Source organism: Bathycoccus prasinos (assembly GCF_002220235.1).
Source record: "Bathycoccus prasinos genomic : Chromosome_8".
NCBI classification, from domain to species: Eukaryota; Viridiplantae; Chlorophyta; class Mamiellophyceae; order Mamiellales; family Bathycoccaceae; genus Bathycoccus; species Bathycoccus prasinos.
In genome coordinates, this window is record NC_024001.1 from 57012 (window position 1) to 84786 (window position 27775).

General features: G+C 48.0%; 14 protein-coding genes across 14 annotated transcripts; 6 read left to right on the top strand and 8 right to left on the bottom strand.

Moving 5' to 3' along the window:
• Window positions 1-114: 114 nt before the first annotated feature.
• Bathy08g00340 (magnesium-protoporphyrin IX monomethyl ester cyclase) lies at window positions 115-1636 on the bottom strand (the record flags this gene model as incomplete). The annotated part of the gene is made up of 2 exons (XM_007511613.1): window positions 115-1145; window positions 1402-1636. The coding sequence occupies 2 exons, from the start codon at window positions 1634-1636 to the stop codon at window positions 115-117; spliced, it is 1266 nt and encodes a 421-aa protein (XP_007511675.1).
• Window positions 1637-2139: 503 nt separating this feature from the next.
• On the bottom strand, window positions 2140-3201 carry Bathy08g00350 (predicted protein; the record flags this gene model as incomplete). Its single annotated transcript, XM_007511366.1, has 2 exons — window positions 2140-2487; window positions 2950-3201. The coding sequence occupies 2 exons, from the start codon at window positions 3199-3201 to the stop codon at window positions 2140-2142; spliced, it is 600 nt and encodes a 199-aa protein (XP_007511428.1).
• Window positions 3202-3670: 469 nt separating this feature from the next.
• On the top strand, window positions 3671-4273 carry Bathy08g00360 (predicted protein; the record flags this gene model as incomplete). The annotated part of the gene is made up of 1 exon (XM_007511704.1): window positions 3671-4273. One exon carries the CDS (start codon window positions 3671-3673, stop codon window positions 4271-4273), a length of 603 nt encoding a protein of 200 aa, XP_007511766.1.
• A 141-nt stretch (window positions 4274-4414) lies between these two features.
• Window positions 4415-6661, bottom strand: Bathy08g00370 (predicted protein; the record flags this gene model as incomplete). The annotated part of the gene is made up of 1 exon (XM_007511686.1): window positions 4415-6661. One exon carries the CDS (start codon window positions 6659-6661, stop codon window positions 4415-4417), a length of 2247 nt encoding a protein of 748 aa, XP_007511748.1.
• Window positions 6662-7066: 405 nt separating this feature from the next.
• On the top strand, window positions 7067-8332 carry Bathy08g00380 (ATP12 ATPase; the record flags this gene model as incomplete). The annotated part of the gene is made up of 1 exon (XM_007511774.1): window positions 7067-8332. The coding sequence occupies one exon, from the start codon at window positions 7067-7069 to the stop codon at window positions 8330-8332; it is 1266 nt and encodes a 421-aa protein (XP_007511836.1).
• Window positions 8333-8419: 87 nt separating this feature from the next.
• On the bottom strand, window positions 8420-12181 carry Bathy08g00390 (predicted protein; the record flags this gene model as incomplete). The annotated part of the gene is made up of 2 exons (XM_007511548.1): window positions 8420-11587; window positions 11831-12181. The coding sequence occupies 2 exons, from the start codon at window positions 12179-12181 to the stop codon at window positions 8420-8422; spliced, it is 3519 nt and encodes a 1172-aa protein (XP_007511610.1).
• A 145-nt stretch (window positions 12182-12326) lies between these two features.
• Bathy08g00400 (predicted protein) lies at window positions 12327-13688 on the bottom strand (the record flags this gene model as incomplete). Its single annotated transcript, XM_007511310.1, has 1 exon — window positions 12327-13688. The coding sequence occupies one exon, from the start codon at window positions 13686-13688 to the stop codon at window positions 12327-12329; it is 1362 nt and encodes a 453-aa protein (XP_007511372.1).
• A 301-nt stretch (window positions 13689-13989) lies between these two features.
• Window positions 13990-16971, bottom strand: Bathy08g00410 (MOSC domain-containing protein; the record flags this gene model as incomplete). Its single annotated transcript, XM_007511522.1, has 2 exons — window positions 13990-15183; window positions 15301-16971. 2 exons carry the CDS (start codon window positions 16969-16971, stop codon window positions 13990-13992), a joined length of 2865 nt encoding a protein of 954 aa, XP_007511584.1.
• A 98-nt stretch (window positions 16972-17069) lies between these two features.
• On the top strand, window positions 17070-17447 carry Bathy08g00420 (predicted protein; the record flags this gene model as incomplete). Its single annotated transcript, XM_007511677.1, has 1 exon — window positions 17070-17447. The coding sequence occupies one exon, from the start codon at window positions 17070-17072 to the stop codon at window positions 17445-17447; it is 378 nt and encodes a 125-aa protein (XP_007511739.1).
• Window positions 17448-17777: 330 nt separating this feature from the next.
• Bathy08g00430 (phosphoglucomutase) lies at window positions 17778-19487 on the bottom strand (the record flags this gene model as incomplete). The annotated part of the gene is made up of 1 exon (XM_007511513.1): window positions 17778-19487. One exon carries the CDS (start codon window positions 19485-19487, stop codon window positions 17778-17780), a length of 1710 nt encoding a protein of 569 aa, XP_007511575.1.
• Window positions 19488-20258: 771 nt separating this feature from the next.
• On the top strand, window positions 20259-21509 carry Bathy08g00440 (predicted protein; the record flags this gene model as incomplete). Its single annotated transcript, XM_007511324.1, has 1 exon — window positions 20259-21509. The coding sequence occupies one exon, from the start codon at window positions 20259-20261 to the stop codon at window positions 21507-21509; it is 1251 nt and encodes a 416-aa protein (XP_007511386.1).
• Window positions 21510-21772: 263 nt separating this feature from the next.
• On the top strand, window positions 21773-22258 carry Bathy08g00450 (unknown protein; the record flags this gene model as incomplete). Its single annotated transcript, XM_007511499.1, has 1 exon — window positions 21773-22258. The coding sequence occupies one exon, from the start codon at window positions 21773-21775 to the stop codon at window positions 22256-22258; it is 486 nt and encodes a 161-aa protein (XP_007511561.1).
• A 144-nt stretch (window positions 22259-22402) lies between these two features.
• Bathy08g00460 (unknown protein) lies at window positions 22403-24706 on the bottom strand (the record flags this gene model as incomplete). The annotated part of the gene is made up of 1 exon (XM_007511674.1): window positions 22403-24706. The coding sequence occupies one exon, from the start codon at window positions 24704-24706 to the stop codon at window positions 22403-22405; it is 2304 nt and encodes a 767-aa protein (XP_007511736.1).
• A 233-nt stretch (window positions 24707-24939) lies between these two features.
• Window positions 24940-27699, top strand: Bathy08g00470 (meiotic recombination 11; the record flags this gene model as incomplete). Its single annotated transcript, XM_007511619.1, has 1 exon — window positions 24940-27699. The coding sequence occupies one exon, from the start codon at window positions 24940-24942 to the stop codon at window positions 27697-27699; it is 2760 nt and encodes a 919-aa protein (XP_007511681.1).
• Between the last annotated feature and the right edge of the window lie 76 nt (window positions 27700-27775).

Consider the following 27775-nt stretch of genomic DNA (forward strand, 5'->3'; position numbering starts at 1 on the left):
GTTCTCTCGAATCTTTTCGTTCAATTTCCTTCCTCACTCTTTTCGCGCGTTTTCACTGTTGTGTGTTGATGATTTTGATGTTTGTTTCTGTTGTTCTCTTTTTAAATACTATATTTAGTACATAAACGCCGGATCGTTGACGTCCATGTGGTGATCTTCCAAGTTCGTGTCAACAGATCCAGAGTCAACCGGCTTCATGATCATGAGTTTCACCAACTCGGCGGCAAAAGTAGCCAACAACGGCGCCTTGGCCAAAGCCTTCGCGATGTCAGAGTCGTCCGACTTGGAGATGGCAGCCATCTTTTGGTTCGCCGCCAACATGCCGTCCAAGCCAGCCTTGAAAGCCGGGTTGTACGTGTCAATGACTTGCGGAAAGATAGTCGCGGTCGTTTTGTTCGTTTGGTGGATGACGTGCATGTTGAACTTGGTGGTGTCCATGCCCAAAGATTCGTAGAATTCAGATCGAGAGTGATCGTTCAAGTACATGGTGACGTACACGGACAAGCAAAAGAATCGACTCCACAACTTGGCTTCCGTGTCGTTCAAGAATTCCGGTCTCGCCTTCAAGATGGCGGAAAAGAAGTCACCGTGTCTGTTTTCGTCTTGGCACCAGTTTTCAAAGTACTTGAAGATCGGGTACAACTGGTCGTCCGGGTTCGCTTGCAAGTGTCTGTAGATGGAGATGTATCTCCAGTAGCCGATCTTTTCGGACAAGTACGTCGCGTACATGATAAACTTCGGCTTGAAAAAAGTGTATTGTCTGTTCTTCGTCAAAAAACCCAAATCCAAGGCCAAGTTAAAGTCGCTCATCGCTTTGTTCAAGAAACCGGCGTGTCTGGCTTCATCTCTGGACATGAGCGTAAAAATTTCCGCGACGGTTGGCGCCGTTTTCTTCAAGCGTCTCCCGAGTTCCTTGTACAAAAGAAAGCCGGAGAATTCAGCCGTGCACGATCGCTCGAGAAATTCGATGAAGATTCTTCTTTGTTCGCCTTGGATCCCGTCCGCGGCTGCCTTGAACTCGTCGTTGCGGACAAAGTGCTTTTGGTTGAAATCGTCTCTGAACTCGTTCAAGATGGAGAAGATCTCGGACTCGTCCAGATTCGGGTTGATTTCCGTCGAAAAGAGTTGTTCCATCTCGTCGAAATCTGTTTTGTTGTAGAAAAAGAGGACCACATCAGAGAAGAGAAATGCTGTTAGTTTACCTTCAAAAGGTCGTCGCGTTTTGTGATCACTTCCGCGCGATCTCACGAAAGAGAGAGAAAAAAAAACTTATCCCATTTTTCCACCCAAACGAGACGAAGATATCTTGGATACGAAGCCGTCTCTCGTCCTCGTCCGAACGAAGAAGAAGGAGAAGACAAAGAAGAAGACGAGAGATCAAATAATAATACAAACGCGTACCTGTGGTGTAAAATCTCGGCGTCAACAAGTTCTCATCCGCGGCTTCTTTGATGCCGTCTCTCATCTTCTTGATCCCGGTCTTATCGTCCACCATGGTGCCAGTCGCGCGCACCGTCGTGGTGATCTTGGAGACCTTTCTATTGGAAGAGATAGATTTGTTTGTCTTGGAGGAAAAGACTTTGCTCTTGCCGGCGAGAGACGCCGATAAGGACATGGACAAAACAGAAGAAGCCATTTTGATGTATCAGTTTTACTTACGCTGTTGTGTGTTATGTGTGATTACTATGAGGAAGTTCTTCTGCGCGCGTTCAAAGAAAAAGGGTGAAATTGACGTCACTCTCGTCTCTCAGAAAGGGAAAAAAAAGGTGAAAATTCCAGAGATTCTCTTCTCTTTTGGCCCAAGAGGAGATCTTTTTTTCCTCAACAAGAAAAGAAAAGTACAAAAAGAGGAGAAAACAGAGGAGGGAAGAAAAGCAAAAATTATTTTTAAAAAGAATCCGATATATTTCATCACAGATTACAACGCTCATCATCATCATCATCATCATCATCATCATCATCATCTTTTCTTTCTCTCTCTCTCTCTCCCTACTAAGTATATATTATTTTAGCTAGCAAAATCGCATTTGTTTATTGTTTTTTTGTTGATATAAGTGCTTCTCTCTCTCTCTCACTCTCTCTCCCTCTTGTTTACAAATTTTCGTGTTTCATCATCGTCCTCATCAACAACAACAACATTTATACGTCAAATGTGCCCTTACCTTGGAACTTGACGTTGACCGGGTTGGTATTCTTACCGATGGAGCGCATGTTTTGGTTGGCACCAACGCGACCAGCGTTGACCTTTTCCGGGTAGACGCCATCCTTCGGGTGCAAGTATTGCACTTCGCCGGACGGGAAGACGCGGTAGATGCAGCCGTTCGCGATCTTCTTCGCGCGAAACGTAGTCACCAAAGCCATGCACTGCTCCTTTCTCGCGAGCTTCAAGAGGTTCGGGCCTTTGCGCATGATCGCCGCACCACCAGTCGGCATTTCAAAGATTTGTTCTTTCTTCGCTTCCCACGTCAAGACGTAGAACTCTTCAACCTGATTATTTGAAGAGAGAAAAAGAGAGGAAAGAGGAAAATTTTAGTTGAAACAAAATATTTTGAACAAAATAAAGGAAGAAAAGAGAGAGCGAGAGATCGGGCGATTCTCTTCTGTGCGCATCATCGATCGATTTCCAACTCTACACGCGCACTCGCGAAACGATTTTCGTCGAACGAGTGCGATATTCGTTAAGAGAAAAGTGCGCTCGATCGAACGCGATGCATTTCCAATCCAGAAATAGGTTCCATCCGTGGTAAAAACGACGATACGCGCGCGAATGCGAATTTTCATATCTCCGCTCTTCTACGAAAAAATGTACCAAAACCAAGAGAAAGAGTTCCCTTGGTTTTGTGATACAGTTTGTTTTAGAGGGAGAAAATCCGACCGAAGCATCCATCGCGCGCTTGCGTTTACGCGTAAGGAAACTATCAATCTATCAATATACGCGAATAAACGTACCTGCGCCTTTCTCAACAAACCACCGGTGGAACCGCCAAAGATTGGAGACGGAGTGTTCGGGTCCAACTTCGGGGCGGACCACGCCGGAGCCGCCTCGCCTTCCGCGCGCACGATTTGGAACGATTGATTTTTTCTCCCAAAAGAGGAGGCAGATTTGTTGTTGTTCGTAAATTGCGCTCTGGAGTTGGTCTTCGAGGACAACTTCGGCGAGGATTTGATCGCGAACGCGACGGATGAAGTTAAAGAGGCCATTTTACAATTCAAAGTTAGTGTTGGTATCTCTTTAATACGTGTGCTGTTATGAGGAATATACGCTCAGAAACGAGAGCTTTTCCGCTTTAAAATTTATTTTTTTGCTCTTCTTCCCTCGACAGTCAGTGTGATTTCCTTCTCTCCTCGATTCGCTTTTGTTCACCAGTCTGTCATCAGTTGTTTTTTACCAAACCATGACCAATGAACTCGTCTCGTCTCCTCCACAAAATTGAGAATCGAGAAGAAGAATGGAAAACAACAGCTTACGAGAACAACCCCAAACAGGAGGACGATGATACCAACAACAACAACAGCATCGCGGGGCGCTTTCATCGCAACTACCACCACCAACAATAACACAAAGAAGAAGAAACAGACGAACATTTTTTTTGCGTTGAAAAAAAAGCAACAACAACAGAAGAAGAATGCGAACAACAACGACGACAGTTGGTCTTTGCTCGACGAAGAGATGAATCGGGCGGCCAAAAATGCGCCGATAAACGAAAATTTTGCCACGCGAAGAGCGCTGGGAATCGATTACGGGCTCTCGAAGACCGGGTTGGCGATATCCAGCGGCGGGTTCGCGCCGAGACCTTTGGAGAGTTTGTTGTGTAAAGGCAAGTCGAGAGTGGAGTTGATTCGAGAGATTGTGGACGTGGCGGAAAGGGAACGGGCAGACGTGTACGTGGTTGGATATCCACGACAAACGCGAGAGGAGTTGGAATTGCTCGAAGAAAAGATACGAGAGGTGACGGAGAGTAACGCGCAGAACAAGGAGAATAAAAAAGTTCCGATTCGCATGCATCGAGTGTGCGAGCAGTTTGCGGAGGCGTTGGCGCAAGTCTCCACGACTGCCGAACGGAAAATTCCGGTTGAAATGTACGACGAGTCGTTCACGAGCGACGAGGCGATGAGCATGAAGCGTGGGTCGTTGGCGAGTGACGATCCAAAGTTGGATTCCATCGCGGCTGCTTTGTTGTTGGAGAGGTATTTCGAGCAGACGGATGGAGAACCGATTCGTATTACGCCATCTTCGTCGTCGTCGTCGTCTTGGGGGAATAGAAATAAATAGATTAGAAGGGGCAGGTTTTATGTACTAGCATTTAGCGTGTGACCTGTTGTATTGTAGACTAGTATTTAGGTAATTTACACGTATCGAACTGTAGAGAGTCAGTCCATAAGCTATGATTTCAGTTTCTGCTTAATACCACCTCTAAAAATCCTCCTCCTCTGATTCTTCTTCTTCTTCTTCTTCTTCTTCTTCTTCTTCTTCCATTAACGCTCGTTCGCGCTCCTCCTCAGCCATAGCCGTCGCTTCCAGCTTATCTAATTTATCTTCTAATTCTTTAACAGCTTCGTCTAATCCTTTTAAATCGTACCCGTCCGGAGTGTTGAAAATTTTATCCTGAAACTGTAACCTATCGCTCTCGTCTTTCGCGAGCAACTTGAAGTTGTGTAAAAGAACGTCAAAGTGTACGGTGTACGCGATTGGAATCGAACACTTCACCGGAAAGTAATTCTGCCTACTCGGTTCGCTTCCCCAGTTTGTGAGTAAATTTCGAAAACGTTTCATGTTCTTGTTCGCTTGCGAGGCAACTTCGACAACCGGGAGCAGATCTTGCACTTTGAGAGGGAAATTTTCGACGAGCCAAACGCGGCAGCTCATTTTCCGTCCCATCGTGCCGTCGTCGACGTCTTCCAAAGTCTCACCGCCGCCGCCGTCATTTATACTGCTGCCATTAATACCACTGTTACGCTTCTTCTTCTCTTTCCTCTTGTTCTTACTCCTTCGCTTATCGTCCAACTCGAAATATTCGTCCTCGTTTCGTTGTTTTTTACCCACCGAACGTATTCTCGTCACGTCTCGATAAATCGGTCGGTCTTGAAACTCCTTCGCGTCGCTCGCGTAACTCTCGAAGTCGTACGTTTCGTCCGCGGGGAGAAATCCAGAGCGATACTTCCTCGTTTCCATCGCTTTCCCTTTCGCTTCCATGACTCTTGCGTATCTTCCATCGATTTTTGACTCTTTCGTTCGTTCGGACACTCCGAGATACGAGCCCCAGCTGTCCACCGGCGAAAACGTATACTCTTGCGGTTCGTAGACGCCGCGCGAGGGGTTTTCAACGAACAAGAGATCAGCTTCGTTTTCAAGTAGCTCTTCTGGAGTCATCGCCGCTATGTCTTTGAGCAAATCGCTCTGAGGTGGAGGAGGAATATTCGAAGATTTCTTGGAAGAATTTTCTTCTAAAGCGTCGATGCATTTTTTGTTTTCGTGGTCAAAATAAAGCATCGCGGTGTTTATGTTACCGCCGCTTGTTTTTGCATCTTCTTCCTCCTTTGGATTCGCTAAGAACACGATCGAAAACGGCGCTCGGTGCCACACCGGTAAAAGTCCACCGCGTCGTTTCTTCCCGTTCTTTTTGCTCTTCTTCTCGTTTGTCCCGACATCAGACAAGGTAATGAAATCTCCACCGTACTTGTTGTTGTTTTTATCGTTGTTGTTATCGCGAGCAGTCCCTTCCACGGTCGTCTTCTCTTCTAAGCTTTGCCCTTCTACGTCCTCTATTCCTCTCAGCTCCCCATCTATTCGTACTCTGGTTCCGATTTTTGTCAGCGTGTACGTATCGCTCGGCGCGACTCTTCTCAAAATCGGTCCAAATATTGGAGAATTCAACTCCCACTTCAACTTTGCGGTAAAGTCCGGCGCATCCATCAATCGTTGCATCAATTTCGGCGTGTTCGTATCCAAACTTTCCTTCGCTTTCCTTTTCTTCGCGGTTAGGATGTAAATCGCCGCCTGTCTGTCCTTCACGTGTATCGCTTCGTCCAATGGTTTCCATCCGTGTACGCAGTTTCTCACGTTCACATCAACGAGAGGATGTTCGGTTAAAATTTTCACAATATCCGTGTTTTTCCTCATGATTGCCAGATGTAATGCGGTATTACCTCTCGAATCGAACGAGTTGAGTAAATCAAAATCGTATTTTTCTTCTTGTTCTTCTTCTTCTTCTCGACGACGGTTCCTATTTTTGCCCTCGCTCGACGAACTCGTTTTCAACCTCTCCGCGGTGACTAGAAAGTCCTTCACGGTTTCCCGGTCGTTCTCAAAGCACGCCTTGTGAAACGGAAACTGTTCCGAGAAAGTATTATTGGTGGTCGTAGTAGTAGTGTTCGCATTCGAGGTGGAAGCTTTGTTTCCTCCTCCTCCTCGTCGTCTTGTTTTTTCTTCTTCTTTGTCTTCTTCTTCGATATTGGACACGTTCGAAGACTCATCAAAATTTTTTCCACGACCTCTCCGGTGGTCGTCCTCGTCCTCGTTTTTGACGCTTTTCTTCACCGCTGCTTTTCCTCTCTCTTCTTGGTCTTCTTCTTCATCATCAATATCCTGGAAAGATAATTCGGAAACCGCGTCGTCAAAGTCTTCTTCTTCTTCTTCTTCTTTGTCTTCTTCTTTTTTCATCGTCTTCTCTCAGTGATTCCCTCCCGAAAATGTCGAACAAACGTCGTCAAAAAATCTTCTTCTTTGTCTTCTTCTATATCTGATACGCGAAGACGGCAAAGATGACAAAGACGAGGTAAAGACGATTCACCGCAGCGCGTGTCCTCTCGTTTCCCCCAAAGAGCGTTTTTGTGTATTATCAATAGATTGTGCCGCAGATGACTCAGAAAAAATGTTAATGAACGGAAGTTTTAGTCGTTTTTCTCCCTGTGTGTATTTAAAAAGCCACATCAGAGGTCAAGCAAAAAATCGCTCGAAATTTCAATTTTCTTCTTTTTTTTTTTTCGTCTCTTCTCTGCTGTTTGTTTTTTGGTGAACAAGTTTCCTCAGAAAAAATTTATATCTACACAAAGAGGGGAGAACGAAATGAAACGAATGCTAAAACAACTGCTCATCGATAACTCAAAGTCTTCTATTTCTTTAACTTCTTCTCGATTTAGCGAAGTCGTTCTTCTCGTTGGAGGTTTTTGTCGAACAAGAACCGCGACTCCTACTACTGTCGCTGCTCGTGGTGTTTCGAGTGCTTTTACTACTCGATCTTCATCGCGTGATGGAAAAAAATCCATCGCGACTTCTTCGACGGCGTCGTCGTTTTCGTCGCTCGATGGGAACGACGATGAAACTGCAAACACCGCGAGTAGTGCATCAAAGAAGAAAAACAAGTACCCGTCCAAATTCGATTCGAACGAGAAAGTGAACAAAGATTTCACGCCGAACAGGTACCAAACGCAAGAGGAAAACGAACTGAAAACAAAACAAATGAGAGAAGTGAAACGGAAGGAATATTTGGAGAAGATTGTGAAAAGCGAAAACAATCGAGATTTTCAATCGAGCGATCACGCGAACGCGATCGGAGGAGACGGGACGGTGACGAAGTATTACGAGAACGTGGATATCAGAGAAGTCTCGTCGACGCAAAACCAATACGAAATCTTATTAGACGGGAAACCGTTAAAGTCGCCGAAACGCGCGCAGTTTATATTACCGAACAAGTTGTTAGCGAGCGCAATCGCCACGGAATGGGCGACACAGGAGGACGATTTGATTCGGCCGTTTACCATGCCGTTGATGCAGTTATCGTCCACGGCGTTAGATCACATGAGCGACTACGCGACGTTTGATTTTCACGTGAAGAAGTTGCTCGAATTTTTCGACGCCGATCAAGCCGTGGTGGCGCACCCGAGCGGGAGCGAATTAAGAGAGATCCAGTTGAAAACATTGAAGAAAGTGCACGATTGGGCCAGGAGGGAGTTTGGGGAGCAGTTGAATTTAAGTTCAGACTCGATATTCGCGCAACCGCAGCCGGAGGAGGTGAAACTTTTGATGGAGAAACGTTTGCGGTCGTTGTCGCCGTGGGAGATGACGTGTACGTTTGCGGCGGCGGCGGCAGCCAAATCGCTCTTGATCGGATTAGCGTTGAATAGAAATATCATCGACCCGGAGGAGGCTTTGAAGTGCGCTCGAGTAGAGGAAGATTATCAAATCGAAAGGCACGGATTCGTCGAAGGCGGGCACGATATCGACATTTCCGATTTGCGGGTGCGATTGACGGCGCCGCACGCTTTAAACTTAATTTTGAAAGCGAAAATGGGGGACGATGTAGACATACTAGTTCGTAATAGTTTTATGTAGTATATTTATAGTGTAAAATAGTGTAACAATTGGGAAATACCGCGCGCGGTATTATAATACGTGTTGTTTGGTAACTTATTATTATTATTATTCGTTGAACTCCTGCAACGCTTCTCGGCGTCGAGACGAACGCGTCGGTTGAGGAGTCACCTTCGCCAACGGCACGTTCAAATCGTCCTCGACCCATTTTTCGGACGCAACTTGTGCTGCGGCTCGTTTAGACCGCTCTCGCGCCGGTGCTGCCATGACTTTTTCTTTTAGTTTTGATACTTTTGGTCCTTTACGATCGTAGAATGGTAAGTCTTCGCTTTGCGATAACTCGCTCGCGTACTTTTCGACGCCTTCTGCGTACTCCGCGAACTGTAAGTCTTCGTTAAACAAGGTTTCCACTTCGTCTTCACCTTCTTCGTTGTCGTTGTTGATGTTGTTACTGTTACTAGAAGACGAGGAGGAAACGCCCAACGAATCGTGAATTCTATCTTTCGCAATGTTGATATCTTTCAAGGCGATTTTCTCCTTCGGACATTTCTTCGTCGCCATCTTCATCGCGACGAACGCTTCGGACAATTGCAAAGTAACGCGTTGCTTCGTCTCCTCGGAAACAATGCTTCCATTAACGGCACTACCATCGTTTGGTTGAGATGTTAACATTGATTTTACATCCGGAATCGGTACTCTAGACAAGACCCTGGAGATGGCGGCGTGGTACGCCTTGACTTGCGCTCCGGCGACGCCGGTGCCGAACGGTTTCGCGTTCAACGCCAAGATTTCAATCGAAAGCGATCGAACGAGTTCGGCTTCACCGGCATCAGATCGTTCGATAACACCATCCAAATTCTTGTTCTTGTCGGTATCGCTGTTCGATGCTTCATCTCCTCCTTCTTTGTGGTTGGATGACGACGATATTCCCGTCTCGAGTTCTAAGAGAGACGTCAGAAAGGCGGCAACTTTCGCGACGCCCTTCTTTTGACTCGCCATTCTCAACGACGGTAACACGGCATCGATCAAGCACGCTCTGACCTTTGCATCTGGTGCAGACGCGATGGCTGGGAAAAATACCGCGAGACATTGCGCCAATCTGGGCGTTTCTTGCGCGTTGCACGCAAAGATGGCGCCCAAGAGCGTCGAGATGACCAAAGACGGTTGCTCAAAGGCGTAGTACCCTCTTCTCAAAGCGAGTTTCGCGAGCGTTTCGCACGCGATGGTTTGCGCGGAGTTCTCAGATTCAGTAAACGCCGCTTCATTCATCGCGTCGATGTTTTCGGCGTCCAGTTCTTCCAGATCCGTTTTATCCTTCGGGTTTTCAAACGGTTCACACGCCGACTCGATGATTCGAAGAAGTTGCTTTTCCAACGTGAGCTGGTACCCGGCGGTTTCATTTTCTTCGCCGTCGGCGTCGGCGTCGGCATCGTCGTTATTCTCTTTTTCTTTCTCATCCTCTTCTCTTTCGTCGTCGTCGTCGTCGTCGTCAAAGCGGACGTGAATGCCCTTCTTTGGCACCGGCATATCTCGTCTCGCATCCAACGCTTTCGGTCCGTATAACATGGCGGCATCACCGAGCGCGCGCAACGCCATGCACTTAACCGGCTCCGATGGATCAACATCAGCAGCCGTACGCAAGATTTGCACCGTTTCTTCCGTCAATGCGTTCGTTCCACACATTAACAGTAATCCGAGTAACTTGATACCTTCGCGACGAACGCCGGCGGACGCGTGCGCGACAGCCGGTCGAACGAGCGACTGCATGACAGCTTCAGTCGCGTGCGCGGGAAGCTTGGATGACGACGAGTTATTCGCCGTTTCAAAGAGCGAAGAGGCGATGAAGAGCGCTTGCGTTTCAGCGTAGACGTTGGTGTCGTCGTTTACGTCGTCGTCGTTTTTGTTGTTGTTCTCTTCATCGGTAACGGTGCCTCGAAGACTGTCGCAGGCGCCCAAGACGACGGCGACGTGTTCGTTGTCGTCGTGCACGCGCTTCGCCAAGTCAATCAACTGCTTTTCCCACTCGCCGTCACCACCTCGCGCGTAACACGAAACGTCGTTTTCGTCGTTTAAGTCGCCAATCGATCTCAATCGTTCGTAGACGAGCGTCGCGGCGCCTCTTCGCAAGGCGCCGTCGTTCATATCCGAGCAGTTCAACGTCATCATCAACTGTCTCGCCGCAAAGACCGAGGACGTTGTTTTCCCGTCGGCGTGCATAGAAATGGCGCGGAGCAAATCCATCGAGGATTCTGGCAAGCACTGATCCAAAGCATCTTCGACTTCTTCGGTTTCGGCTTGGAGCACCGCGCGCGCTTGACCGACGGCGAGAGACGTGTCCTTCCCTGAACTCGACGTTTGGTTCGCGAGCGCTTCGACGATGACGCGCCAGAACAACGCCTCTTCCGGCGAAAAGAGCTCAACCACACTTACTTTCTCTTCTTCTTCTTCTTCTTCTGATTTCTTGAGAAAGAATCTACGCAACCCGCTCGTTTCGCTCTTCTCCTTGGTCGCGTACGCCATCGCTTTCACCGTCTTCGTTTCAATCAACGTCTTCAACGCCATCTCCGAAACGTTCGGGTGCGACTCCGCGTCGAGTAATTTCAACAACTTAATCGGGTCGTTCTCACACACGCTCGAGGACATCCACTTCTTGAGCATGTCAACGCATGCCGATCTCACTGAAATCGATCGATCATTCAAGCCTCTTCTCAATACCAACGCGCGATGTTCGATCGAGACGGATTCCACCGGAACCTTCGCGGCCAACGCCAAAAACGCGATGCGTCTCACTTCCTCGGAAATGTCTCTCGTTCTCTCCACGACCACGGAAATCGTGTGATCAGAAATCGCCAACGCGCCTAGAATAGCTTTCCTCGCGTCTTTATTCTTCTCGCCTCCGATCAACTCGATAAACGCCGTGGTAATTTCGCTGTTGCTGAAATCCGCGTCTTCCCCGCCATCTTGCAATCTCGATAACGCTCTCGCCGCTTGCGCTCTCACCGCTGGCGTGTTATCTCTCAACCTTTCCAACATCGTCTCTTCCATCTGGTCGTATAAATCGTCCGAAATCTCCGCATCTGGTCCGAGCGCGTTCAAAATCCCCGCCACCATTTGACACGCTCGAAACCGAACCGCTCGATCCTTCGCCGCGGTGACGTTCAACAAAAACCGAATCAAAGATTCGCAAAACTCGTCCGCTTCCTCCTCGTGGCCTGGTTCTCGGTGTGAAGTGAATGCGATTATAAATCGAATCACCCGTTCCGTGTGTAAGTCTCTCTGTTATTTTTAAATGTTGTTGTTAGAATAATATAATATTAGCTTCGTTTTATTCATCATACGAATATAATACTTTGAAAAGCAAGAGACACAAAAAGGGGAACGAAAAAAGAAAAAAAATTTGTATCTCTCTCGTCTCTAAAAATCCATTTCATTCTCAAAATCACTCTTCTCAAACGAGGATAAAGACGCGACGATATAAAGACAATAATAAAGACGACCACAAAGACTAAGAAGATATACCTTGTATTCCAATAAAACGTGCAACAAGCACGTGCACACGTCCTGTAAGAACTTCTCGTTACCGCTCACGTGTCGTAATTCTGTCATTTGTCTCACGATGCGTTTGTGCATGGCGACGCCTAACTGAGTTTCGTTTAACAAACGCGCGACGGTTATTTGGGGTAACTTTTTTACGACACTACTCGGCATCATCTGTTGTTGTTGTTCTTCTTCTTCTGGTAAAAAGTGTTGTTCTTTCGTAGGAGTTTTTGCGTCGTCCTTTTCTTCTTCTGCAACAAAAGACGGAGGTGTTCCAGTTGTCTTCGTCTTCTTGGACGATGTCTTTTTCTTCGTTGTTTTCTCGACAGTCATTTTGTTCGGAGAGTTTTTGTTTGAAAAGAAGTGAAGATTTTCAGTTATTTTATTTTGTCAGTATATAGTAGTGTAGTAAATTTATATCGTCTTCATCTCTCTTTTTCTCCCTTCAAATCTTTCTCTCGATAAGAATAATCTCTCATCACGTGGCTGGAATAAAGTCGTCGTCGTCGTAGTCGTCGTCGTCGTCGTCCATGTCGTCGTCTCCGCTGGCCCACAAATCGTGGACGGTACCGTCGCCGACGGGGTAATTCTTCGCCATGTTCGCTCTTTCGCCGACGCGCTGCGTCGGTTCGTTTGGATCGAATGGTATTCCGCACGCTTCCGCTAAAGAACCAACCACGAACGATGGTTGCTTCGATTCGTCTTCGTTCTCTTCCACGTCTTTCATTTTGTTCGCGCCGGTGAGGACTAAGACGGAATATCTCGCGCCGTTATCTTTCCCGAATTTCACGTCCGTGTCCATTCTATCGCCGATGACCATCGTCCTCTGCGGGTCGCCGTGCGAGTGCGACATTATCGCGTCAAACATGTACTTTCCTGGTTTTCCGCAAATCACATCCGGTGCTCTCCCAGACGCGGTTTCAATCGCTTTCACTATAGGCCCCGCTCCGGGCATCAATAATTTCTCTTTCCCTAACCTATCCCCGGCGTCTGGGTTCGTGGCGATGAACTTTGCGCCTTTTTGTATCAAATACGAGGCGTACGCTAACTTTGCGAACGTAAACGACGTGTCTTGACCAACGACAACCGCGTCTACTCGAGAATCGTCGTCGTGGTCGTTTTCGGCGTCACCTCCCGTCCACTCGTGCATCTCCTCCCAATCGCTCGAAGTACACGAGACTGCTTCGTATACGCCCCCGACGATATCGCCGACGTCGCACTCCTCCAACTCTCTCACTAACCCTTGCTCACCAACCACGTATATCTTCTTATTTGATGACGACGATCCATCTTTAGTAGTAGTACTACCGTGAGTATTGTTAAATCCGATGGCGGATAAATACGACGCCGACGCAAACGCCGCGGTATATATGTGGTTCACATCCACCTCCATCCCGAGCTCGGAAAACTTCCACTGGTAATACTCTCTCGTTTTCGTCGCGTTGTTCGTGACAAAAAACACGCGCTTTTGCAGCGTTTCTCGTAAATAGTCCACGGCTTTTTTCGCCCCGGGAACTAAAGCGTCTCCGTGCCATATGACCCCATCGCAATCTAACAACACGGTATCGACATCTTCGCTGATTTCTCGAGTCAATCCATTGTTGGTGATACCATCGCCAAAACCGCCACTTTCCGCACGTGTCACGAAAAGAGTGCTGTCCCCGTTATTTCTTCTTTTTTGTCTTCTTTGTCTTCTGAATTCTGAATTGTTCGTGTTTCTCTTACGTTGATGGTGTTGCACATCGGAGGAAAAATTCCGCCGCCGAGCGCAAGAAGCGTTCGTGTTCGTGTGAGTAGTAATAGCAGCAGTAGCAGCAGCGCTGCTGGTAGATGCGAGCATAATACTAAATGTAACAGAAGATTAAAAGAGCGCGGGGTAAATACGAATACTAACTGTTGTTGTTATCGTTTATATCGTTTATATCGTGCGCGTCGAACGTGTAACGAAGGAAAAGAAGGAAAAGAGAGGTGAAAACCCTTTGCGTCTGTCGACGACTAAAAGAAGAAAAATTGAAAGAAAAATGAGTGTAACTCTTTATCATCGTCATCCGTCGTTTCTCTGTACTACTACCACTACTACTACTCTACTACTATTACTACTCTACGAGTCTAATACTCGCACACAAATAAGAAGGGACGAACTACATGAAACCACCACCACCACTGAGATTTGGTCTGAGCTCTTTCGCAGTCACGACGTCTCCGACGGATATTTTCAAACCGCCGCCGCCTGGCGCGCTCGTAATCATGTTCCACCCGAAGAAGACTTCGTTCGCCCACGATTTGGTTTGGCTGTTTAGAACGGTCCCGGAGCGGAATTTTTGCAACGCGCGAGAGACTTCGCGGTTTTTATCGAAGATGCCGGTTTCTTGGTTTATATCCGGGATCGTACACCGAGAACACGGTTTGACGAGGTCCCAAGAAAGACCACCTTCATCTCCGCCGCGTTCGCCGCCGCCGCCGCCGCCATCGCTCTTGCTCTTTCTCGCGCGTGTTTCTATCTTTAACCACTTGTCCTCTGCCCACTCTTTACCTCCGGAAACAACCACGTTCGGTCGAAAGCGATTCATTTTCACTTCGCTTCCGGCTAAATTGAACAGCTCTTTCCCCATGACCACGCGCTTTTGCAAATCGTCGAGACTGGACTCGTGGGCTAACAACACGGGGTACCCGTCGCTAAACGCCGTCTCGCCGCCGTTCTTCGCGTATCGCTCGTCTAAAGGCCTTTTCGGTCTCGATTTGCGATCGCTCGTCGAAACGTACTTATTAAACCGTTCCGGTATCCCTCCGGTTCCAATCCAACGAACAATTTTCGCCCCGGGCACTCTTATCGCCCTCGATATCCACTCGTTCACCGCGTCGCTCTCCGCCAAGTGAACGCCGCAGTAGTCCCACACCGAACATTCCACCTCGCCAGACATGTCCTCTTTTCTCGCCAGCAGAGGAATTTCGCACTCGTCCGCGCAGTTTGGACTTCGCAGAATTAATTTCGCATCTTTCATCATCGATTCAGTCTCGTTTACGTCGTTTACCCCGTCGTCGTTCACATCCTCCCTCATGACTCGTTCCATCGTACTGTTCTCATCATCAAAATCATCATCCTCTTCATCATCCTCAAAGATGGCCCCGCGAAACTCGGTTTCAACCAACGCCAACTCAGGAACAGTTCTCTGACTGATAAATTCCCCGTCTTTATCGATCACGCAAAAGCATCTGTCCCACTCGAATCCAGTTTCGGTCAAACGCGCGCGCTTCACGTCGATGCCTTTGCACGATTTCAACGGGTACACCGTCAGGCGCGATATTTTTATCTCCTCCTTAAAATCCTCTTTCATCTTTAAACCACCTTTTGTGTGGTGTTAGTGGTCTTTCTTTCGCTTTTTCCTCAAAGTGATTTTTTTTTCTTCGCTTTTTTCGTCCTCGTCGATGGTTTCTTCATTAAAAGTGTTCACTTTCTTCTTGGTCTTCTTGGTCTTCTTGGTCTTCTCTGAGATCTCGTCTGAATCGTCTGAATCGTCTTCTTGTCTTCTCGATGGTGGTAACAAGGCTTTGACCACAACTCGTCCTCTTCTTCCTCTTTTTACTTCTTCTTCTTGTTCTTCTTCTCGTCCTCGTCGTTCTGCGAGCAAAGCGCGCACGTCGGTTTCGACTCGGCGCAAACTGCTCGCGAAAGCTTCTTGTTCGAGCAAACGCGATTTCTCTCGTTTGTTTTTTAGCATCGTGGTTCGTATGCTTCGTACAGCGACGGTAGTGGCTACGGTCACGCGGACGAGTTGCGTGGCTTGCGCGATGAGAAGTTCGATGTCGATGTCTTCCTCTCGTTCTTCTTCCGCCGTTTCCTTGATTTGATACTGCTGACGGTAATAATACTCGACAAATCGAGGCACGAGGGCGATTTCAATCGCGTGACTACACAAGACGGCGCCTAAGATCTGTCTTAAACTTTCTCTGAGAAACGTTCTCAACGCGTGTGGCACAAAAGAAGTCCCAAATACGAACCACCAAACGAAGAAGAAGAAAACCAAACTCGATTTCGAGAGCGCGTCTCGCATGCGATTGAAAGTAATCGCGAGTTCTTTCAATCGCATAGAGTGTACCTTTGCGAACGCAGTCAATTTTTCTACCGCGTTTTGTGCTTCTTGGACACGTGTTAACGTCAAGTTGAGTCTTTCGCGCGTTTGATTGTGCACGTTTTGCGTCTCTAACAGCGTCTCGTGCACTGATGTTTTGATTTCAAATTCCATCGCTCGTAATCTTTCCATTGAATTTTCAACGCTCTTTTTCGCTTCCAACTCGGAAAGTTCGATTCGTTTAAAAAACTCGGATAATTCTCTCGAAGCTCTCAGCGCGCGGAATCGTTGCTCGTGTTGCGCGCACTCTGATTCTACTCTCGAAAGCGCTTGAAAATACATGTTGAGTTCTGTTGCTTTCGTAACGGAGAAAAAATTACGACGGGTAGTCTCGTCTTCGTCTTCCTCTTCCTCTTCGTCCATTCCATCGGCGTTATTTTCGTTGTCGTCGTCGTCCTCGTCCTCGTCCTCGTCGTAAAACAGAAACTTGAACAGTCCTTTCAGTCCATTGCTGTTCTTTGTATCCTCACCATCTCTTCCGTCGTCGTCGTCGTCGTCGTCGTCGTCGTCGTCTGACCCTCCTATTCGTTTCAACGCGCACCTCTCGCACCCACCATCGAAACGCTTTTTATTACATTTCCCCAATCTGCTTTTTACTTTAGACCGTTCCAGACGACACGAGACCGCATTCACCGCGACGAGGCATTTCAACGCGTCTTTATCCTTCGCCTGCACCAGAAGTTCGCAGAAGATATCCTCTTCTGATCCTTTGAATCGACGCCCGCCGCCGTGATGATGATGTTGGTTAAAAATAGAAAAAAACGCATCTCTCATGCACTCTTCTTGGGAGTCCAACTGATCGTCTTCTAAAAATCTCGCACCCAACGCTACCCTTTTGTTGTCGTTCGTGTCGTACGAGAAAGCGAGTGTCTTCTTGTCCTCCTTCTTTTCTTCTCTTTGTCGAGTTTCAGCAATTCGACTACTGTTTGCGACTGCTCCGGAGAGGAAGAGGAAGAGGACGAGAGCGACACACCACCTTCGATGACGATGCATTCTCTCTCTTTTTTTTTTCTGCGTGTGCCTCAAAAAAGACGTTTTGTTGAGATTTTTATTCTGTTTGACTTCTTTGGAAAGAACTCTTCATTATTACAATGAAGACCCCCTGCGACGCTTCCTCTCCTTTGCGTCGTCGTCAAAACAACGACCACCACCACCACCACAAAAATGACGACGACCATTTTAACAGAAAGAACAACGAGAACAACTTTGAGGCGGACGACTGTTTCGACGGAGACAGAATTTCCTCGCGAAGTGCGCAGAAACACTTGGAAATTACGCACGAGATTTCGAAAATTTTAGAGTGCGATTTGGACCGGGAGACGTTAGCGGTGTGCATCTCTATGCTCCAAAACGGCGTGGAACCGGAAAGTTTAGCGTTAGTGGTGAAAGAGTTGAAGAGAGAGGCGAAGAGGTTAAGAGAGAGCAGGGAGAGAGCGATTGGAGGAGGAGGAGGAGGAATGCGATTATGATTCAAGTGGAAAGAGTCAAAGTGTGTTGTTGTATACTATTTAGTCATAGTAGAGAGTGAGAAAGAGAGAAAAGAAGATGTGTCTCGGGTAACTATTTTTGCGAAACGAAAGCGTACTTGTTATTTAGTAGAGTTTATTTCAATATAGCTACATCATCGCCACCGTCGCACTTCGCTCTTCTGTTCTCGCGCTCTCAAAGCAACCTCTGCCTTCTTTTTCCTCTTCATGTTTTTTTGTGTATATGTGTGTGTGCGTAAACTGTTGTAAGCGCCGCCGCCGCGTACGTATCTGTCTCTCTTTTTTCTTCTCTCGTCGATCAAATCGAAAAACTTACGTGATGACGGTCGGCGATTCGCGGCCGGTGAACTTTTTCAACTCGGAAACTTCCAACGCGATGTCAATGAGTGGCTTCAACGCGACTTGCGCGTCGATGCCTTGCTTCGCTTCGTCGGCTTCGTATTGCTCGATGTACATTCTCACGGTGGCGCCGGAGGATCCGGTACCGGACAAACGGAAGATAAATCTAGACCCGTCCGTAAAGACGAATCGGACGCCTTGCTTGGAGGCAACGGACCCATCGATCGGATCGGTGTATTCAAAATCGTCCGCGTAGTCCAACTCGTACGCGCCATACTTGTCTCCTTTCTTCGCTTTGCTCGCTTTCTCGCGCAAGGATTCAACCATCTTGTTGCACGGATCCGATTCGCACCCTTCGTAATCATATCTGGAGAAGAAGTTTCTGCCGTACGTCTTCCAGTGTGCCTCGGTGATTTCCTTGACGCCGACAAGTTTCCCGCCTTCTGGGACGTTCTCGTTTCTCTTGGCCAAGATGGACAACCACGCCAAGACGGCCCACGGTCCGTCTTTTTCTCTGATGTGGTCAGAGCCGGTACCGAAGGACTCCTCGCCGCAGACCGAGCACTTTTCGGCATCCATCAAGTTACCAAAATACTTCCAACCAGTTGGGGTTTCGAAGCACTCGACGTTCAACTTTTGCGCGACTCTGTCCAACGCAGCCGCGGTTGGCATGGATCTCGCGACGCCTTTCAAGCCAGACTTGAAGTACGGAATACACTCTTGCGCGTTGGCGGCGATGATGGCGACGGAATCCGACGGCGTGACGAAGAAGTTGTTGCCCAAAATCATGTTACGGTCACCATCACCATCGGAAGCGGCACCAAAGTCCGGCGCATTTTCGGAGAACATAACTTTCACCAATTCTTCCGCGTACGTCAAGTTCGGGTCCGGGTGACCTTTGTTAAAGTCTTCCATCGGCGTATCGTTGACGCAGGAACTCGCCGGCGCTCCTAAAGCGTCGACCAAAATCGGCTTCGCGTACGCGCCAGTGATGGCGTGCATGGCGTCAAATTGCATGGAAAAATCTTTTCTCTTCAACAACTTACTGATCAAGTCAAAATCGAAGACTTCTTTCAACAACTTCATGTAATCTTCCGTCGGCGAGACGACTTCGACTTCAAAGTCGCCAAACTTCGTCACGCCAACTTTGCTCAAGTCCACGTCCGGAATATCCGCCATTTGCAACTCGCTCACGGATTGCGTAAACCCGTAGATTTTATCGGTGATCTTTTCCGGCGCCGGTTCCCCGGCGGAGGAGTTGAACTTGATCCCCCAATCTTCTTCCGGCCCGCCCGGGTTGTGCGACGCGGACATGATAAAACCGCCGTATGCTTTGCGCGCTCGAATGACCGCCGACGCCGCCGGCGTGCACAAGTACCCGTTTTGCCCGACGTACATCTTCTTCACCCCGTTCCCGGCGGCTAATTTCAAGATGATTTGCGACGCTTCTTTGTTAAACCATCTCCCGTCGCCGCCTAACACCATCTCGCTCCCTTGCAACTCCTCTTGCGGTAACGCCATGAACAGCGACTGCACCCAGTTGGCGAGATAGTTCCCGGACGAAAACTCTTTCGCTTTCTTTCTTAAACCAGACGTGCCGGTTTTTTGTCCTTCGATCGGTGTCGTCGGGATTGGTTTCACCGCCACGCCTGCCACGGCTTGCGCTCGAGTGATGGTGCTCATCTTTTTCTTTAAAGAAGTAGAATTTATATTCTTCGATGATGAATGATGATGATGAATTTTAGTACTCGCGAGGCTTTCTCTTCCTGTTGTTCTCAACAAAAGTTGCGTTTGCATTATACTGAGAAGAGAGAATTCACAAAAATGTATTCGTCGTAAGAGAGAGAGAGAGCGTGTGTTTATGTTCTATATAAACTTGCAACTGCGCGTTTTTGTGAGGACTCCTTCGAGTCGTCGATTAGAGAAAAAAGATTATCCAATGTTGTTGTTGAATACGAGATACCACGAGAGAGCTCACACAACACAAAAGGAGATATTTCCGTCCACAAAAAAACCAGTCAATCACAGAACAACAATTATATAAATAAGCTTTTGTTGCGAGAGTAGTATTCCACCCATTCGAGCCGGGGTCGGTCAAATAAAAACAAAAGAGACCAGACACACCGACAAAAAAGAGCCCCGCTCTCTTCGTAAAGCGCTTCTCTTTATTCTTCTTTCTCTTCTTTCTCTTCTTCTTTTAAAAATCGGCAAAAGAGGAGCGCACTCGTAATCTCACCATCGAGAGCGGATTCAAATAAGAGAGCGCGACGAGAGAGAGGCTTCGCGTATTAAAGAGAGAGAAGAAGAGGTCAAAAATCTTCTCTCTATTTATATTCAAAGTCTTTTCCCGGGAAAAAGAGACGAGAGTAAAAAAGAGAATAATAAAAAGGAGAAGACGAACAGACTTTTAAGAAAGGTTATTGAAGAGAGAGAGAGAGAAAGATTCACATCAAAATGGGGGGTAGCAGTAGTGCGAGTAGTAGTGGTAGTCGTAGCAGTAGTAGTTCTAGTGGGAATGTGATGATGATGATACGGATGATGATTCGAGACGGTCTCGAGGATGTAAAAAAGTACATCGAAGAAACAACGAACAACAAAGAAGACTCGAAAACTAGTATTCGAAACGCCGCGCTGGTGTTCGCGTGCACGTACCTCCTACAAATGTACGTATTTTCGACGACGAGAGCGATGAGAAATCCAACCGCGTTTCCTCAGCGAAGATACTTTTTGGAAACGTTAGTGTACTTCATCTTCGCGTTCCCGTTGGCGACTTTACAAGCCGCGTGGGTGCTCTTTTGGATTATATTCTGGCAACTGTGTGGGAAGCCGCTGTGGAAGCCGACGTTTCCGCACAGGTTTAAAAAGAACACGACGTACGTGAACGAAAAGAAACGAAGAGATAAGACTGAAAACGGGGACGATCACGCGCACGTGAGTTTATGCGGGGGAGGGTTTCGAACCTGGTACCATTTAGGCGTGTATTTTGGGTTGAGAGATAACTTTGGCGAGACTGGAGTGGACGATATCGTCTTCGCGGGCGCCTCCATCGGCGCGTTGGTCGCCGCGTTGGCGGGCGCAAACGTGAAACCTGAGGAAATTTGGAAACAAATCCCTCCAATCGCGCACGAGTTTAGAGAACCAATGGGGTTCATTCATAATTTAACCAATATTGGACAGTATTGCAGGTATTTATTGAACGCGTTGTTACCGGAAGACGCGCATAAAAAGTGCAACGGGAGAGTGTTCTTATCCGTCACCAAGTTGTTCCCGACGCCGCACAACGTCATCATCTCCGAGTGGCACTCGCGAGAGGATTTGATCAATTGCGTTTTGGCGTGCGGATACATACCTGGCTGGACCTGGCCTGGGTTTTGCGTGTGGGACGGCAACATCTGCGTCGACGGCGGCGTGACGAACAACTTACCCAGCTTACACGAAAACGCCTTGCGAGTAGGATTAGACGAAGACGATATCAAACACTGGAACGCGGTTTTGTGCCCATCCCAGGCGTTACCGAGGGTGAACACGTTCATCCCAGCCGATGACGAACACTTGACTGCCATGGTCGAGGAAGGCAAAGACGATTTCGAGGATTGGTTGGACACTCCGGCGGGAGTTGAGTTCGCTTTGCGTCTCCACGGTAGGAAACGACACAAGAGATATTCCATCGAAATAGACCCGAACGTAGAGGGATTCCATAGATAATAAAAAATTTGTCATTAAACGTAAAATCATCATCATCATCGCTATCGTTATCGCGTTGAATTGTCAACAACAACAACAACACTCCTTTTGTACGGCCGGTAAAAGAAGCGCCCGCTAAAAATATCTGCGTGGTTGGACCCTTTGCTTCACAAAAGTATCTCAAAAAGGTCAAACACCACAATTACTCATAACGACAGCACGCGTAACAACACACACACGCACACAATAACGATAACAACAACAACAACGACGACGTTAAAAAAATGAGCGCAATCGAGGTGCAAGAAAAGCAGCAGGACAACTTGAACGATCACACGACGTTTGTGGCCACTCCGGTGGTGGAATCCGTCGATCACGGGGGGCAAAAAGTGTTGAATTTCCTCGGGATCAATTGCGCGACCGCTCGGTGCCGACACTGTTTCCAAACCGTTCCTCACGACCACGAGGACGCTTTGCTCGTGGACGAAGACGGAGAGAATAAAGATACCTCAAATAATAGTGAACCGAACACGCCGAAAACGCCGTGTGATTCTCACTCGGAGTGGACGAAGACGTTTGAAGTGCAAAGGCAAAACATGAAAAGCGCCAACATACCGAAAACGGACGACGAATACAAGAAATCGGTGTTTACGCCGACGGACGAGTCGAGCACGAGATTATACGCGGAAATGGACGCGTTGGAAACGAATGCCATGATAAACGAGAGGTTGGTGAGTGGGGCGGTGAAGAATACGGTGAAGAAACAGTAATCATCATCATCGCGTTATTATGAACTTGTACAAATAGAGAGAGAGCGTTGGCGTAACCGCAAACAACAACAACGGCACGAACAATGTGAATGTGCCATATAAATTTTGTTTTGTTTTAACATACCAGTATACACATAATATGTATTAATTTATCATGTCGGAATACATCGTTAAAGCGCGTCGAGCTGAGGTTCTCTCGTGCGGATCGCGAACGAGCAGAGTTTTGAGCAACCAGTTTGCAATATCACCGTCGGAAGGTGGGCGGCGGATTACGTCGCTTAGGAGGATATCGTCGCGTAGTATTTTCGAGTAATTTTCAGCGTTATCATCACCACCAGCGACAACATTAAGCAAACCAAGGAATCCATTCTGTTCGTACGCGTGCCTGTTCGGAGAGTTACTGAAAAACAATTCGCACAACGCCACGCCGAGCGCGTAGCAGTCACATTTTTTGCCGTCGACGAAACACACAGCAGCGGTTGTTCTACTACTATCGCCCGAAGGGAACGAAGCGCTATGAGTCTTAATTTCGTCAATGAGTAGCATTTCTGGAGCGTGGTATATCTCTGTACCTCTTGCACGCGAGGTTCCTTTTACTTTTTCCGAGATGTCGTAAACCGCGCACTCTCCGAAATCGATTAAAGTTATCGCGTATTTTGTTCCTTTACTCCCCTCCTCCTCCTCCTCCTCCTCTTGGCGCCGCGTGGAGAGAATGAAATGTTCGAGCTTCAAGTCAAAGTGGACGACATTCTTTTCGTGCATATCGACTACCATCTGCAGCATCGTTTTCGCGATTGCAAGCAATAGCGTTCTGTCGTTGTTCGCTTCATTTGCGTCTTTCTTTAAATATTCACCTAGATTTGAACGCCACGCGTTCAATCCGACTCCGTCGACCCAATCGGTCGCCACGCATAAGAAATCTTCGCATGCGCCGTAATCTCGGAGTGTTCCAAACGAGTATGAAATCGACATTACATCATCGCGATTTCCTCTTCTTATCACAGAACTCTTCTTCTTCTTCTTCACCTTCTTCTCACCATTCTCGAAATCACGTAAAATCTCGAGCGCGGTAACTTCGGCGTACACGTCTTGAAACGCTTTCCTCGCGACATCGTTGACTTCAAATTTCGAGCGGCACATCCATCTCACGCACACAAATTTGTCTTTACCGCGAGTCATTTTGCACTTAGTCACCGCATCACCCGTCGTGCGGAACGAATAATCGTCGCATTCGCGCGCGTTCGCCACGTGCTCGTACTTCTCGCTCTCGAAGCACCCTTCCGCGCACAAGCGTAAAATTCGCCTCGCGCAGGGCGACTTTACGTGAGCCTTTTTGTAGCACCGTTCGACGATGGCCGCGTTCGTCGGTTCCGAACAAAACGCTCTCAGTGTGAGATAAATTTTGTTATTGAAGCATTTTGGTGCATCATCATCGTTATTACGCGATGATGTTTTTAAAGGTGGTGGGTCTCTCGGAAAGAAAGTCTCGTGAAGCAAATTTTCATTCGCGTCGTGTCGAAACCCCTCGAGAATAATCCCGAGGAATTTTGACCGCACGCTTTCGCCGCACAACAACAACGCTCTCGATTGCTTCGCTCTCAATTCTCGCAAATTTTCGTTTCGTCTTCTCAGATAGCTTTCGACCCCCGGGGCATTTTCTCCCCTTGAAACCCCTTCTTCCGTGTGTTTGAGCGCGTTGATGCGTAAACCTGGTATTTTCTCTCGCCCTACTCGTCGTTGCTGTTTATCACCAGAACAATCTCTGCTCTCCTTTAACCACTCCAAGAACGTTTCTAGATCGCTTTGAACATCGTTCAGTCGTAACAAATCGGCCCGCGCGTCGAAAAACTCGTCGTACATCGCTCTCAACTTCGCGTCGGAAATCTCTTTCAAAAACGACGCATTCTGAACACCTAATAAAACTTCGTCGTCGTCGTCATCCTCGTCATCGTCCTCGTTCTCGTCCTTTGGATAATTCGTATCGGGATGATGAGAGAAGTGAGGAAGAAACAGCGCCTCTCTTTTCGCGCTTTCGTATTCCGCGCTCAGAAAAGGGAGCAACGTCTCCACGACGTTCTCTTTCGTCCTCCAGATACAACCACCCTCACCACCGCTGCTGCTGCTGGTGGCTTTTCCCAACCATCCGTCCATCGCGTTCTCAAAGTCGGCGGCGGGGTTGTTCTTCGAGAGAAACGAAAGCTTCGAGGAGGAGGAGGAAGAGGCGCCACCGTCTCCTTCTCCTCCTCCTTTTTCTTCTCCATCTTTATCGTCGTCATTGAAGCGTTCTGAAGAAGAGATAAAAGAAGTTGACTTTTTTTCTTCATCTTCGGTCGCAGCAAAAAAAGGAGGCGAAGGAGAAGGAGGCGAAGGTGCATTTCTCACCGCTATATACAACTCGTTCACCCACTCTGGACTCTTCTTCTTCTTCTCACTCGTCGTCGTCGTCATTTCTTCTTCGCTTGTTGTTGCTATGGTGCGTGCGTGTGTGCGTGTGTGTGTGTGTGTGTTCGAACAAAAAACAAACCCCTACTATATAAATACTGAAGAGTATTTTAGACCGAGTGAAAAAATATGAACACCAACCAAAAAAGAGGGTGGGTGCCTAAATTCAAAAAATCTTCTTTTTGGTTCTTTCCCACAAAAATCATCACAACAAACCATTCTCTCGAAGAGTTTTAAAAATGCCCGAGCGAGAAGAAGAAGAAGAAGAAGAAGAAGACAACGACGATGATGACATCAGAGGAAGAGGACAAAAACGAGAACAACAACGAGGAGGAAAGAATAATAAGAACAAGAACGACCCAAACTTATTCCGAATCTTAATCGCCACGGACAACCACTTGGGCGCGCACGAACGAGACCCGATTCGGAAAAACGATTCGTTCATCGCGTTTCGAGAAATCTTGGAGACCGCGAAGAAGGAAAAAGTGGACGCGCTGTTTCTGGGAGGCGATTTGTTCGACCAGAACAAACCGAGCCGAGAAACCTTGGTACAAACGATGGATGTTTTGAGAGAGTACGTGTTCGGGGACGATGCGATCGAGTTTGAAGTTGTGTCCGATCAGAGCATAAATTTTCCGAATCGAGGCATCGTGAACTTTGAGGATGAAAACGTGAACATCGCGCTGCCGATATTCGCGATTCACGGGAATCACGACGACCCGTCCGGGCAGGAGAATTTATCAGCGCTGGATATTTTGTCCAGTTGCTCGTTGATTAATTATTTCGGTAAGCACGCTCTGAGTGGGTCGAACACGGGTGCGATTGAATTGAAACCGGTGTTGTTGAGAAAAGGCGAGACGAAGTTGGCCTTGTACGGGTTAGGATGGATACGAGATCAGAGATTACACCAGATGATGGCGAGTAAAGGGAACGTGAAGTGGATTCGACCGGGGAGTTCGGACGAGAAGACGCCGTTGGCGAACTGGTTTAATCTCATGTTGATTCATCAAAACAGAGTGTCGCACGCGCCGAAGAATTCAATTTCCGAGAGGCACTTGCCGAATTGGATGGATTTAGTCGTTTGGGGACACGAACACGAGTGTTTGATTGAGCCGCAGTTGTTCGACGGCGTGAGCGTTTCGCAACCGGGGAGCTCGGTGACGACGTCGTTGGTGGAAGCCGAGAGTGGGACGAAGAAGATTTGTATTTTAGAGTTGAAACCGGGGAAGGAGAAGAAAGATCCGCCGCATTGGCGGTTGTTGCCAGTTCCGTTACAAACGACGAGACCTTACGCATTTAAGAACGTCTCGTTAGCAGAACAGGAAGATTTGTTGAACGATGAGGAAGATGGGGGAGGTCAGGATCAGGAAGCCATCGAGAACTTCTTGATGATTACGGTGAATGGCATGATTAAAGAGGCAATGCAAAACGCGGCGAGCGGCGTGAAAAAGTTGGCGCAGTTGAACCAACTGCCGTTGATTCGATTGCGAGTGGATTTGACCGGTGGTTTCCAGAGCGTCAACGTCCAAAAGTTTGGGCAAAAGTTTGTGGGTAAAGTCGCGAATCCTTCGGATATGTTGTTGTTTCACAAATCGAAGAAAAAAAAGGGAGGGAACAAAGACGAGGAAGACGAGTTCAACGAAGGGATGATGAAAGAAAATATAAACGTAGAAGATGAGGACGAGGATTTAGACGACGCGAGAGCAGGGCCGAGACAGGACCAAAAACGGATCGAACGGTTGATCAAAGAACGAATGGATAAAGGATTACAAATTTTAGACATTCCAAACTTAATGAACTCTTTGGACGATATGGTGAACAGAGACGACAACAAAGCGGTGAAAACTTTGTGCGAGTCGACGATGAAACACTTTCAAAGAGAGTTGGCGTCGACCGCGCAACCGTCGGAGTTAATTGAAGCGAGCGAAGTGCAGAGGAGAGTGCAAGAGTTGACGAAGAAGCACACGCAACAGCAACAACAACAACAACAACAAGATGGAGGTGCTCGTGCCAAAGCGAAGAAAGGTCAGCAAGCGGCGACGCAACAAACGCAGCGCGCGCAACAAGTGCGAGAGTTTCAAGACGCGGCACCAGCGAAGAAATCCGAAGCGACGAGACAGTTAGACGAAGAAGAAGCGCTAGAGCGTGTATTATTAGCACAGCAAAAAGAAGCTGCCCAGGACGGTCGCGCGCAAAGACCAGTTCCGGCGTCTCGCAGAGGAGGCGCAAAACAACCTCCGCCGCCGGTTCCGGAGACGAAGAAAAAAGGAGACGACGACGATTACGTCGTTTCGGATTCAGAGGAAGAAGACGACGACGTCATCCCAGCATCTGCGCAGCCAGTAGCTGCTGCAAGGCGTGGGCTAGCTGTTGGAGCGAAAAGTGCAGCCGCCGCAGCGGCGGCGGCAAAAAGGAAACAGCGACAACAATCGGATTCGGAATCTTCTCAAGACGAGGAAGTGCCTGATTCGGAAGAAGAAGAAGACGAGGATTTCGCAGATGCGAAACCCGCACCGAAGAAGAGAGGTGGAGCTGCAGCAGCCGCAGCCGCCGCAACGAGAGCGACAAGACGAGGTCGTGGCGCGACGCCTTCGACGCAAACGAAGAGCAGAAAAGTTCCAGAAAGTATTGTCATCGACGACTCCTCGGATTCCGACGAAAAGGCCACACCTTCTGTCGCGGCTGGAGCTGGAAGAACATCTGCTGCCGCTTCGAGAGGCAGAGGCCGCGCGCGCGGTGCCAAAGTTTTGAACAATCCAACAACAAAATCGGTAGTTGGGAATAAGCGCGGCAGAGGTGCCGCCTCGTCGAAGCGAGGTGCTGGTAACAACGCGGACGACTCTGACTCGGAAGAACGCGCGAGACCGACGAGAAGAACGCGCGGCGCGCCCAGTACTCTTCCCACAACAGGAGGCACCCAGAGAAGCACGCAACGATCCGGGGCGCCCGGTGGCACGCAAAGGACTACCGGAACTGCCTGGGGTCGCTCCAAGAAATAACATTATTAGTGTACCAGAATATCAATAATAGAAGAACAACAACAACACGCGCATACGCGTAGCGTTTTCGCGACGA